The 13888-nt window shown below is 39.4% G+C and overlaps 1 protein-coding gene across 2 annotated transcripts in view; it reads right to left on the bottom strand.

The window, feature by feature from the left end:
- col18a1a (collagen type XVIII alpha 1 chain a) overlaps window positions 1-13888 on the bottom strand; it is a 100133-nt gene that overhangs the window by 19145 nt on the left and 67100 nt on the right. For both annotated transcript variants that reach the window (XM_049594403.1, XM_049594402.1), the window contains 11 exons: window positions 12622-12700; window positions 7970-8100; window positions 4895-4921; window positions 4379-4585; window positions 2771-2797; window positions 2525-2587; window positions 2315-2392; window positions 2154-2204; window positions 1767-1889; window positions 1572-1634; window positions 144-188 (listed from right to left, as the gene is read on the bottom strand). In XM_049594403.1, the coding sequence (XP_049450360.1) occupies window positions 144-188; window positions 1572-1634; window positions 1767-1889; window positions 2154-2204; window positions 2315-2392; window positions 2525-2587; window positions 2771-2797; window positions 4379-4585; window positions 4895-4921; window positions 7970-8100; window positions 12622-12700 (894 nt within the window). The remainder of the gene's footprint in view (window positions 1-143; window positions 189-1571; window positions 1635-1766; window positions 1890-2153; window positions 2205-2314; window positions 2393-2524; window positions 2588-2770; window positions 2798-4378; window positions 4586-4894; window positions 4922-7969; window positions 8101-12621; window positions 12701-13888) is intronic.

A 13888-nucleotide genomic window follows, 5' to 3' on the forward strand; every position in this document is an offset into this window, starting at 1 on the left:
ATAAGGACACTTTGGTTTAAGTTATGTTCTAGACTGTAGATTCAACTGTAAACTGGCCACTACTTTGATGCAAAATGAAAAAAAAAAAGAAAAAGAAAGAAATGAAAAAAAAAAAGAAAACAATTATGGTCAGAAATCCTCACCTTCTCCCCAACTGCTCCTGGAAGACCCAGCTCACCTGAATCACCCTAGTGTAGCAAAAAGAGTCAGACAAACTATGTTAATAGAAATGCCAGTTTAGGTCAAACTGACATTTGAAATCTAATAATACTCTCTAATAATACTGTGGCTATTGTGCAGGTTCATATCGTTTTTCAAAAAAGGAACAAAATAAATGTTATTGGAGATATTTGCGGAAACAGCGTCTGAACCTCAAGTCACTAGGTGACTGGTTGCCATGGCAGCAGTTGACAGAAATCTCAGACCCTGCATTTTTTGGTAAATGGACCTGCACTTGTATAGTGCCTTTCTAGTCATTCGCCCACTCAAAGCGTTTTTTTTTTTTTCACTACGAGTCACATTCACCCATTCATACTGTACACACACATTCATACACTGGTAGCCAAGGCTACCATACAAGGTGCCACCTGATACTCAGTTTTTAACACACTCATACACCAGTGGAACAGCCATTAGGGGCAATTTGGGGTTCAGTATCTGCTCAAGGATACTTCGACATGGGGGGAAGCCGGGGATAAAACTGTCGATCTTCCGGTTGGTGGATCGGTGCGCTTTACCTCTGAGCCACATGTCTTAGCCCCTCATAGCCTACATATGTTGATACTAGCTGTTGTTTCACCTTTTTCAACCAGCTCATGCTGGTTATGCACAACAAGCAATGTAAAGTCTCCCTTTACAACAGCATTTGAGATAATGTTGAGGCCCCCCCAGTAAGTGAGGCAGACTTTAAACACAATTCAATCTAATGGCCAAACCACGTAACTACAACTTCCAGGTCTGTCATGTGATGCCATTGGGCCCAAAAAGACCTTTGCCAATCGTGTAGACTTAAACTGGGAAAGAGCGTCACAATCCCTGCAAAATTACTGGTTTTCTTATTGGGATTTGAGCCATTTGGTCGAATAACATTTGGAAAGTCTGGAAGAGCCACACAATAAAATAATTTCATCCCCATTAAAGTTAGTGCAACACTAAAATGGACGTTAGCTCATCGATCGGCGAGTTGCTAGTGCACTTGCTATATGTGCCCAATGATGTAGATGATCCAGGTAAATTTGAACTTTCTCGGCTTCAAACCCACTGAGCAACTTTCTTAGGAATGAATAGGGCCCCGCCTCAAACGCTGTAACCACTTCTCTTTTAACATTAATGGCATAGATGCATGATTATAACTAGATAGATTGTCAATACTCACAGCACCAGGTAGTCCCGTAACCTTAGCACTCCATTTATTACCCAGTGATTCAATTGCTAAGACATCCCAATACAATGCCCCAAGGCTGAGGAGTAACCACTATTGAGGAGCTTTGTGATTTAAGTGCAAGGATGCTTAAAATTACATTTTGTCAGTCTTTAAAGAGGAAACAATCATTGTCACGAGGTCACATTACCTTTTCTCCCTTTGGACCAGCAGCTCCTGGGAGGCCATCAGTACCCGGCAAACCAGGCAAGCCCTAGAGTCCGAAAGATTTGGTTCATGTATACAGCTGATGAGGTTAGACTCAACAGACATTTTAATAACAATTCAGAGGGTTTAGAGAATTATTTTGCTCGTGGAGGTGAGAGACAAACACATTGACACTTACAGGTTGACCGGGTGCCCCGTCCTTTCCTGGTGGTCCGAACGCCCCAGAACTCGTTGCTGCTCCTCCTGTAGAGAGACCAGGAGGACCAGGGAGACCTGGGGGACCTGGTGGGCCAGGTGGTCCCTACAACAACAAAACAAAAATACTTTTGCAAATGGCAGATACACAATAATTTCTGATGTCTTTGCAATCATAGATTTCTGGCTTCATGTCAGATGAAAGTATTCAGGCACAGAAATGTCTTAAACCATCAATTAATCTTCTTTGTGTTGACTTTGATTGTTATTTACAGATACTGGTTACAGTCTTATCGCAACAAAGACAATGTACTCCACTTCATAGTTTTTTACTGCTGAGAGTAGTATTTAAAATCTAAATTCTTCTCACCCGCACAGATTCCAGATCAGGGAACCCTGAGCCTTCCATGTCCACAAAAGTCTGAAACACATTCAACTAAGATTAGTTTTATTTATCAAATGAGTCACGAAGGCAGGCAGTTGTATGTCTAAACATTACACAGCTTTCGACCAAGGCCAAGATTGACTCACAGATCTGAGTCCTGGTCCTGGGGGTCCCGGGGGTCCTGGAGGTCCCCTGGGGCCAGGTTGACCCTCTCCACGGTCTCCCTGTGTGCACAAGACTCATTAGGACAAGGTAGATTTCTTCAACAGATAGATCCATTCAAACTGACATGATTTTTTTTTAAATTATACACATTACTAATGTACTTTGTTTTTTTATTCTGTTGATCATCTAACCTTTTCTCCTTTCAGTCCTGGGTCACCAGGGGTTCCTGGGAAACCTGGAGGTCCTTCAGGACCCTGTGTAAGGAAACAATATTGTTATGGTACTACAGGTTGTCTTGGTGTTAATACAAGGCAAAGCTAATTATAAAGGAGTGCATATCTCTTAACGACCATCATTACATGACCTTTGGACAGTTCATATGAGTTAAAGCCATTTATCAATGTTCTTGGTATTGTGCAGGAAAAACAACCACTTACAGTTTTTCCATCCTCACCAGGGTCGCCCTGTGAGAATGAAATAAACAATTAAATGCACGTCCTTTTGTGATTTTGAGAAAATTATATAACATACATGACCATTCTAATTTCCACATACATAAATGTTTTAAGTTTATATTTAGCCTTTTAAAAGAATGACATTTAAAACTTAGGAATGAAACTATTTTTTTTTCATTGTCTCTCAACAGGGCATGCAACAGAAAAAACGTACTTTACATAGAGCTTGCCAAAAGTATTATACTTAAGTACTTTTTCAATACCATGTTTTTTGAATGATATGATCTCTGTGAATAATGCGATAGTTTTGAAAGTACCAAAGCTATAAAAAAACTAGAATTGTCGCCTTATGGTTGTATGCCTCTGTGAAGAATTCAACTTCCGTTTACAGTTTACATCCATGTCTGTGAAAGCATGGATGCTTCACAAACATCTTTCCCGGCAGCACAGAAGATCTATACCATCAGCACAATTTCAAGGCAGGCACCCAAGATTAATAATTCAGTATCTGACCAAATCTGATACATCTGTGACTGATGTCACAGTGAAGTTGACCTTTGACCTTTTGGATACAAAATGTCATCACATCCTCATTATGTCGTATTAGACATTTGTGTTATATTTTGTCATAATAACCGTATGAATTCTTGAGTTATGACCCACAACATGTTTTGCAAGGTCACAGTGACTTTGACCCCTGACCACAAAATTCTGACCAGTTTATTCTTGAGTCCAAGTGGATATTTGTGCCAAATTTGAGGAAACTTCCTCAAGGCCTTTTTGAGATATCACATTCACAAAAATGAGATGGATGCAAGGCCACAGTGACCTTGACCTTTGATCATCAAAATCTAATCAGTTCGACAGTGAGTCCAAGTGAATGTTTGTACAAAATTTTTAAAAAATCCCTCCAGGTGTTCTTGAGATACTGTGTTCACAAAAATGAGACAGGCAAGGTCACAGTGATCTTGACCTTTGACCGATGAACTAAAATCTAATCAGTTCATTGTTAAGACCAAGTAGACAAATTTGAAGAAATTCCCTCTAAGCGTTCTTGAGGTATAGCGTTACAAGAATGGGACTGACATACAGACAGATGTACAGTCGGACAACCCGAAAACATAATGTCTGGAGCCACAGCTATCGCCGGCGCAGACACATAAAAACAGATCTACAATCAGATTTTCAACCCAAGGCCACACAGATGAAAGGGCGGGAAAAAAACAAAAACAAATGGTCCTCAACCTGTGGCTGTTACGGCATTTTCTCTGGCAATAAACCCACCACCTGACTGGAGGCCTGGAGGCCTGTGTTCAGTGACTGTTTCTGTATCAGCACTGTGTGTAGGTTGTTAATAAAAGGGAAAAAAAAGTAAATTGCTACTTTTTGTGTTTAAGACTTTTGTTTCTGCTGGTCGAGGTATCCAGTTAAAAAAAAAAAAAACTAGTAATGAAGTTTAAAATGTTGGTATTGTGACACCATCACTTTACAGTTTAACAAAAACAACCACATGCTGTGACAAATACATGAGATCTTGGTTCAGGCACTGTGCTTATTTTCATGCAAAAAATTCAACTACAGTCTACTAACTGGCTCTCCATCAGTTCCTGGTGGTCCCTGGGGGCCCGGGACACCTTTTGGCCCAGCTGGTCCTCGGGGTCCAGGGACTCTGGAGGCGACTGAGCCGTCACTGCCGACTGAAAACTCGGTTGCGGGCCCTGGAGGGCCAGGGGGACCGGCGGGCCCAGGTGGGCCGGTGTCTCCCTTCTTTCCTTGGTAGCCAAAGCCTGCACTGCCCTGGAGATAAAGACGTATCAGTGTTAGCTGAGGTTGTGACTAAGGCTTTTTCAGTCTGTCAGTTCAAGGTGGGCCTGTGCTATTTTACAGTGATAATTGTCAACTTTACTAGAAATCCAAACAAAGAAATTAACTGAATTTCCCTTTTTTAATATTGTAGCACTCCTCATCTGGCGAGGGATATATCATGTACAGCATTATCCTGTTCGTACAAGACACCTGTTCCATCATAAATTGTAACTTTACTTCTTGGTGACTTGAACCAAAGAGGCAAAAGTCTCCCAAAAAATGCCGGCATCTCTAACTTACCTTTGCTCCCTTTTCCCCTGGTTCTCCCTGAAAATGAAAACAAGAAACAGAGTCATGTCAGTGCCAACAGTCTTTGTTGGCTGTCTCATTTGATTATGTATGACTAAACTGCACTGACATGAGTATCCACTTGTTCAAGAACTTGCACTTCTAAAGCACTTCAAATTGAGTGTATACACTTTCATAAGGGGTGGCATCAATGGAAATGTCACTCTGCTGAGTAACAGAGCTCCATGCTCAGATATCTGTTTTTAAATCTTAAGGAAAAATAAAACTTAGAACCAATCCCTGTTTCAGTAACACCAATCCATAAAACAATACACTTTAGCCTAATCATAACAGAAATGTAACTTCTGTTGTTGACAAAAAAAAAGTTAAGTGCATGATACTAGTTTGATTTTTTTTTTTGTCTTTGTGTGTCTATATCCCCTGCTGGATTAAATCTATGTGTTTTAGTTTTCTTTTTTTCCTTGTTTGGTGTATATTTTTAGTATTGTGTAAATGTTTTAAGACAGAAGAATATCAAATCAATGTCAACGATGTTGTCCTTATTTAGACATTTTCCCATCATTGTGACAGCATTTGGGCATTATAAGACATTTTACAAGTTGTCTACAGGTATCAGACACTTCAATTTAACTTTTCAATATTTGTTTAAATTTAATTATTTTTTTTGGATAAGTCATCTATTTACTGTTGAAGTATTTGAAGGGAACTTTAAAGACAAGTATTTGTGTGGTCCAGTGCAGTCAGGTTTCATGTAGGAACACAGGATAATTGGAGTGTGTTAGGATTATCTACTTTTTGCCAGGTAAGTGTAAGTAAAAAGACTGTATTAAGTTAAGGGTTAAGTTGTTTTTTATTTTTTATTTTATGTATTTATTTTTATTTTACCCATAGTGTATTTCAGGGGCCTGTATCACGAAGCAGGATTAATGTCTTAGCGAGGTAACTTCAGGGTTAACCCTGGGTTTTCGGTCTCACGAAGCCGGGTCAGTTCTTATCGGGGTAGATCACCATGGTAACTTACTCTGAACGGCTATCCTGCTCCGGAGCAGGGTAAGTTCAGGGTTGAATCTGATCCTATAAAAAGCACCACCCACTGGCCAATCAGCTGTTCGGAAATAAATGACTCCGCTGACAGAAATGCAGTCCAGTCATGACGGGAAGTTTAATACATTTGATTGATTTTGATTTGAAAGTTTATTTTGAACATTAAAAAGAAAAGAAAGCAACAACAACAGACAATGAAAAGATTGTTCAAAAAGGAGGGGAAAGAAGTTGAACTTTCATCCCACCCCTTTATAAGAAAGAAACTGATCATTTGCGGACACTTAATAGCACCATTAATTAGTGCCAACATTTTGTTTTGTTGGAGGAAATGATCCCTGTTAAAGATAATGGGCCTAACTGACAGCTTTGCTGCTGGAAATGTGGAAAGTAGCCTATCATGTCTACACTTCATGGTGTTTGAGGGATTTTCCTTTTTGTTTTTTTAAAGAGGGAGACCAGGCATATTTTTGCGCAGCTGTTAATTTCTAACACAGCTCAATATCAGGATGATTTTATTCAGACTATCAATTTGGTGTTGATATGATTTAATTGTGGCGTCAGCTTTAAGCTTTATTGTAGCATATAACATTATGACAAAGAAGACCAATTTATCAGACACAATGATGTTAGACAATAATTGTATTATACACGCAATTCATCTGCGCAGCATTGATTTCATGGGATTCAAGGGTGTGATCAGTGTCAGATGTACAGGTACAGGTACTGTAGCTACTTGAACCAGTGATGAGTAATTTAACCTAGCCTACACATAATTTTATTTGCTACCTTGTTTTGTATTGATTTTTTCCTCTCTCCTCCTCTATTTTTCCTTTCCTTACTCGTTTCTTTTTTTCTTCTGTGATTTCATTGATGTTTTGACAGGGGAATTTCTTTGATAAGCTTTAGTGGCTTCTAACCTCTCCGGCACTTTTCTTTTTTTATTCTTGTAAATTTTATTTTTAACATTATGTGCAAATAAACTAATCTAAACTAAAACTAAACATTATTCATCCCGTTATGTGTTGCCACGCATGTTTCCTCCTCCTGCAGCTGCCACGGTGTTGGCCTTTTCTGTAATGTTGCTTTTCTCCTCCTATTTTAGTAGAATTAATCTCTGATACTCACATACTTTTTTTTCTCCGCACATACGGCGCTCTGTGAGGACGCTCAGTGAGGACGCTCAGTGAGGACGCTCAGTGAGGACGCTCAGTGATGCTGCGCTTCTCTCATGATTGTGATTGGTCCGCTGCGTGCGCGTTCACGGCTCTTGAAAAGCAACCCTGGGTTGAGTTACCGAGTTGATATCCAGCGTCGTGATACCGATTATCCTGATTGCCATTGTTAGGGTTAGTCAACCCAGGATAAGTCTGGGTAACCCAGGAAAGGTTGATCTTGCTTCGTGATACAGGCCCCAGGTGTCTCACTGTTGGTGGTTATTGTTTATTGTCTTTTGCTGTTTTTATGTGTATTAGCCCAGAGATCGCAGCATTTTGTTATACTGCTGTGCAATGACTATAAAGGCATTGAATTGAACTGAACTGAATTAAAGATTTGTAACATCAGAAATGGGACTTTGACACAGAAGAGCTTGACTCATTTTGAGAAATTAAAAACTGGATATATTAGACAAAATGTTTGTCAATTAAGACTTCACAAATTCAAGTTTAAGACAATTTAATGAGTTTTAAGGCCTTATATTTATAAAACTGAATTTAAGACTTCTTAAGGACTGGCAGACAGTATACAGTATGCTTGCATAAAATCAGGACTAGCGGCTCCCTCTTGTGTTGTTTTGGGAAATTTCACTAAGGCTTACATCACTGTTAATACCCCTGCTCTCATTTTTGCTTATAACTTATGCTTTACTCAGCTGCCCACTGCACCCTTCACAAGGACAAACTAGGTTAAAAAAAAAAAAAAGTTTTGTGGTATAATATCAGTGCATCCCACCCCTCACACTGCATGACAAAGATCCAAGTATTCCATCCACTATCACAGTAGATCCTATATAAAGGTCCAAACCTTCTCTCCACGGGCTCCACCCCGTGAGCTGGAGCCAGAGCCAGCCTCTCCCTTCGGCCCAATTGGACCCCTGTCTCCTTTCATTCCTGTATCCCCTCGGTCACCCTTTTCTCCTTTCGCCCCAACTGCCCCTGAAAACAACGGCAAAAGGACAGAGTCATTAATGCCCTCATGAAAAGACCTTTCAAAAATGATTAATGATTGTATCCCACATCCCAAACAATAAACAGGACCCAAAAGAAGAGGAGAAAAGAAGAAAGGAAAAAGACTTTTTGCTTGATGGAGCAAGAATCCCAGTGTGTGTGGCTGTGATTTAAAGGCCATGTGGAGGTTTTACGGTGGTAACTGAATGCACCTTCCCACACCTGCATGCACCACCATCCTGATATTTCTATTCTGGTGTGAGCTGTATTGACCTTAAACTCTATAACCACAGTGTCACTTTCAGCTGAGCTTGTATCAAATGCAACCCACTTTCACAGTTGCATAGAAGTCGCACATCTCCAACGCTGCTGACATGCACAGCAACATGATGTCCGCTTCAAGCAGGCTTTTTCAGTGTTCCAGTTCAGGGGTTAGCAATGGAAAAATGGATCCCATTACTCTGAACGGATACATCAGCATGGAATATTCACTGAAAAAACTAATACCTCATATCATAGCATAAGCAGCATAAACCAATCTGCAATATTTTCCAATCCTTTTTATTTTTAAGAAATAAATATCTCTGAAGAGCTACAAAAATTGCCAAAATTATTTCTTCTCTCACTCCCTCTTCCTTTCCCTCTCCCTCTCCCTCTCATGAACTCGTCTATTTTCTCTTTGTGTACATTTTTTCAGAGGATTACAGCCTGAACGGCCCAATTTCCATCCTCCTGCTGGCTTATATACCAACATGTCCGCCACCCTGCATGAATTCAAAAGCATAAAGTAGATAGATCATGCATTCCTGTGACTGTGTGCTTTTGAAATCCATGTGAGGTCCTGCATGAGGAGTACACATGAAGTAGGCAAACCAAACTAGAGAGTAAAACACAGATGATCTGGATGCTCGTCTCTGTGTTTTTCACTACCCTCGACCCACCTGGTGACCCAGGAAGTCCGGGCCTGGACTCCTCAGAATGTGATATGTGCTGGGAGTCACTTGCTGAACACAACGCAAAAGACAGTGTTAAATCAAGTTTCCAGATTAACATTATTTCAAGTCAGTTACATGGGTGCTCCAGGACGTGGGGTAAGGTATGATAGTCTTGTTGAGAGGGGTCTGTCATTCTGTATGCCCAACAAGGGACCTGACTTTGTAAGCATTTTTCATGGATTTACTGTACATGAGTCTGAAGTACATCATAGACCTTTGTCTTCTTCTACCCAGTTTGTAGATAGTTTTTTTCACAGTGAAAGTCAGAGTGTTTGGAATTTCCTCTACAGGACTTCGTCTCTATCATGAACAGACAGTTATGGAACATCTTTACCAATCTGACAACATATACAACATTTAGAACATGCACTGCAAGAAGCTCACAAAACAATGGCAACTGTTTCCATGGGACACTAAAAAGTGATGCACAGGGCTGGGACATGCTTGTTGTTCCCACAGTTTTTGGTTTATGACGTTATACGAGTCACCAGTTTGCTTAAAAACAGCAAAAGGCTATTGCTGGCTTAACAGCAGATATCTACAATAATATCTCAATCAGGTGAATGTTAAAAAAAAAAGCCAAAAAAGTACATTTTAGGTGATTTTCCAACAGCACTGATGGATAGCCGACTTTCATAACTTCATAAGCCATAAACCGTGGCAACACGTATGTCCCAGCTTCACTTTTTAGTGTCCCCTGAAAACGGTTTCTGTTGTGTTGTGAGCTTCCTGCAGTGTTTTTTTTTCTAAATGCTGTGCATTTACGGTAAAACTGGTGAAGATATGTCTCAGTTTGCTTGTGTTGAATCTATGTGCATGTGTTTTCTTAATTTGCAGTGCACTGAGCTTTTTGGGGCAACCGCAGACAGCGGCATCTCATGATGACTACTGAGTTCCATGGAGTCCTACATCAAAGATCTACATTAGTGTGGATGCTTCATTAAAGGGGAAGTACATCCTTTTTCAAAATTCATACATGTTGTCCCTATGGTCTAAGACAGTCCAAAAATATGAGTGAACATGAAAAACTCTCCCAAATCCAAAAACTAGAGTGTTAAAACTCAAATTTATGATGTCATAGGGTATAAAGTCTGGAGCTGCTCCATAGACAGTGAATTGGGAAAGAAGTTCTAGATAACACTGTGATCACCCAGGGAAATGTTTTGAGTATACGGGTACATTTTCAATTTCAGAACTGAGGACACGACAAAAGAACAAACCTCATTTGGGTACAGAAAAAAAGTAAATTTTGTGCATCCACAAAATTAGCTCCCATTCAGTGGCTCATGTTCATAAATATTGACTGAAATTTCCTAGGGCATGGAAATAACATATCAGAAATCTTAATTTAGTTGGCATTCCTCTTTAAAGTCATATGTAATATTGGTATATTCAATATGTGTACTTGATATTACTGTCAATGCACTTATCAGGTTCCAAACAAAAAGCATAGTGCCTCAGAAGATAAAATTAAGATGGCAATGTCACTCATGTAACTACCACTAGATGGTGTCAGTGTAAGACATTTTAAAATCCTACACTATGGCTTTAAAGCTACAGTTGTTAACTTTAATCAAACTGGTAACTTTACATCATATTTGCTCAAATTTTCACAATATTCCGAAAGAAGTACAAGACAGACAGTCTGTGAAAATGTCATATCTCTCCTCTTCTTCCTACTGCCTCTAATGGCATTTGCTACAGTAGAATCTACCACCACTCAACAAAAACAACAGATCAGAGCTGAGGAGTCTCTATCGCAGCTGTCAATCATATCAATCACTCTGTAAACTGCAGTCAGCTGTCAGACTAGGCAGTGCTGGTCAAATATGAATCAAGAGTCTCGTACTGCATTGCCTATTTCTCACCGTAAATGTGTTCAGAAATATATTTTAGTGTACTATTTAGCTGTAAGATGAGACACTGTGTGTTCCAATACCTATGCTACCATACTACATAGTTTGCCAGAAAAAGATTTATTATGTTCCAATACACAGTATGTCAAAAATCCCAGGATGTTCTACTACATCCAGTCCAATTTTTCAGTATGCAAGCCAGCATGCTTTTCTGACCCACAATCCTCTGCGCAGTGGACAATGCATCACATTGATGGAACCACAAACAGATGGCATCTTGGCATTTCATTAACAACTGTTTGACAGCTAACTGACAGCTGTCAGAAGTCGCAATGATGGATGACAGTGCATTCAAGTAATAGTTTTGCTTTATATCCAAGGTAAAAGATATAAAAGCAAGAGGGTCAGAGTTCAGGGTGTAATATGAGAAAGTAGTATGTCCTGATTGTGTGCATACTGCTTGCCACAATACGTACTTTTTAAGGGCAGCTGCAGTACCTACTAAAAGTAAAAAGAAAAAGTATGCGATTCGGAACACATCCAAAGTTTGGGTCCCAGCCACCATGTTAGAAATAGTCGACCAGGATACTGAGCACCACCCACCAGCCGCACCAGCTGTCTCATGTTACTGCTAAACAGTACACTCATATATGGAAAGGAAATAAGCAGTGCGGCAAGAGATTCTTGATTCATATTTGATCAGTGCTGCCTAGTTTGACAGTTTACTGCAGTTCATGAGCATTGATTGACATGAATGACAGCAGCAATGACGACTCGACTCTGATTTGTTGTTATTGTGTATCATTCATGTGTTATTAAGCCATTAGAAGTGCTATGAGGCATTAGAGTAGGCAGAGGAATTATTGCTTTTTTCACAGATTATCTGTCTCATTAAGTGCTGTGTGAATAAGTGAAAGTTTCAAAAAATATTAAAAAAGTTATTTTTTTTAAAAAAAAAAGTTACAGACAGGTTTAAGGGTATTTTCATGACAGTTTGACAATGGAAGACCTTGTACGATACATAATATAGAAAATGAAGTACATGGCAGACAAAAATCTGTTCCACATTTTCTGTGGATGGGGGTAATTTAAAAGTAAAACAGCGGCAGCAAAAAATATTTTTTTAATATAATTCACACAGAAAGTAATACCCACACTGACGCTCCAATGCCCATCCCAAATGAGACTTCTAACTTCTACACTGCATGAATCCTTATGTCCACCAGATGGAGACATGTGTCAGTAAATATGTTTGTTGCAAGCTCTGACTAGCTCAGCTATGCATGTTCAAGGAATATGAACTCTGCAACACCACGTGCAGTCATGAACATTCCTCTTCATGCCCAACAGGTGAGCTAAGTCACGTGTCAGCATCTGGAAGAACATCTAGTTTCCATCTTTAAAAGCAAAATTTTAAATTTATGAAAGGCAGTGACACGGTAGAACTGCAAGGGGCAGATCAAAACGCATCTGTAAAAACACTCTGAAGAGGGCTGGCATAAAGAAAATACGCTAATCTTTTTGACTTCTGTCCAGTGTGGAAATAATACAAAAACATAAGCAATGTGGCATCTCAAGTTAGTGTTGAGTGATCTTCAAATAAAAAAAATAGGAAAAAATTCTTCTCAGAAGTCTTATCTGTTTCCACGTAAACTCACCTGTTTCTCTTGCAATTAACAGCTCATCTTTCCTGGTCAGTGGTGGCTGCTGAATGGGCCTGGAAGATGGAGGAGTCGTCTGCAGGGGAGTAATCACGCAACAGAGAGAGATACATATTTAAAAAGGGCAATGGATGACATTTGCTGGAAGCAACACAAAGCCTGCTCTACATTTTATGGCTCCGGATCTGCCGGTATCCCCCCTGCCTTGAAGAAACAATACAAGAGTCATGTGCATTGCATGGGAAAAAGTAGGCATTGTGTTAACATTCAATCGCACTAATGTTTACAGTTTGTGCAGCCAAAGCTCTCATCCTAACTAACAAGCTTGTTTCCCAGGTCTACATGGAGCCTTTTAAACAGGGTAAACATGATTAAGTCAACATGTGCATTAAAAAACAATAACAGAACTAAACCTTTTTCTTTATTTTCTTTTTTTGGCATATGGTTATTGTTTTCAGTAATTGCAGTTTATGTGTTAATTGCTGTCAGACATCTCATGCTTGGGCTGTGTTGCAAAACTGCTCTTTATGTGATCATTATGAAGGCTGTAGGAGAAACATAGTTCCCAGTCTATCACACTGATCTAGACCGCTGTTGCAAAATATCATTACCCCAGAGTTAAAAGGACACCCAGAGTACAATAACTGAGTTCATTTGCAATACAAATGACATATGCCAACCTTCATTACTAGTCACTTTTGTGTATTTGTGTGTGGTTATATCATTGCTGCCACTTTAAACCTCATTGGTAAGCTGCACAGCTGAACTAAAAAAAAACCCATGATTAAATAAAAGGGGTTGACCTGAGCAAAGGATATGGTTTTTGTGTGTGTATGTGTGTGTGTATTCCTGTACAAGCTACATAGTGAGGACCAACAAAATGTATTTACGCAACAGTTATAAGAACATTTTGGAAAGTGAAGACATTTTGGCTGCTCCTAATTTTTCCAAGGCCTGTTTGAGGATTAAGATTTGGTCTAAAGGTTGAAGTTACAATTAAGTTTCGGTTTGGGTTAGGGATACGCATTTAGCTGTGACGGCTAAGGTTAGGGTAAAGGGCTAGGTAATGCATTATATAAATCAGGGTCCCCACAAAGGTACAAGTACAAAAATGTGTGTGTATGTGTTTGTGCCTCCTTGTCAGATAGCTACCCAACTTTTTTTGTTTTTACTGCCTTTTATGACTGTATTAATGACTCAAATTCATTGTATCATCTAAATGACTAAATATACAGTACTTAGAAATAATACTTTTTAGGTTTTT

This window comes from Epinephelus fuscoguttatus, linkage group LG13 (assembly GCF_011397635.1).
Source record: "Epinephelus fuscoguttatus linkage group LG13, E.fuscoguttatus.final_Chr_v1".
Classification (NCBI taxonomy): Eukaryota; Metazoa; Chordata; class Actinopteri; order Perciformes; family Serranidae; genus Epinephelus; species Epinephelus fuscoguttatus.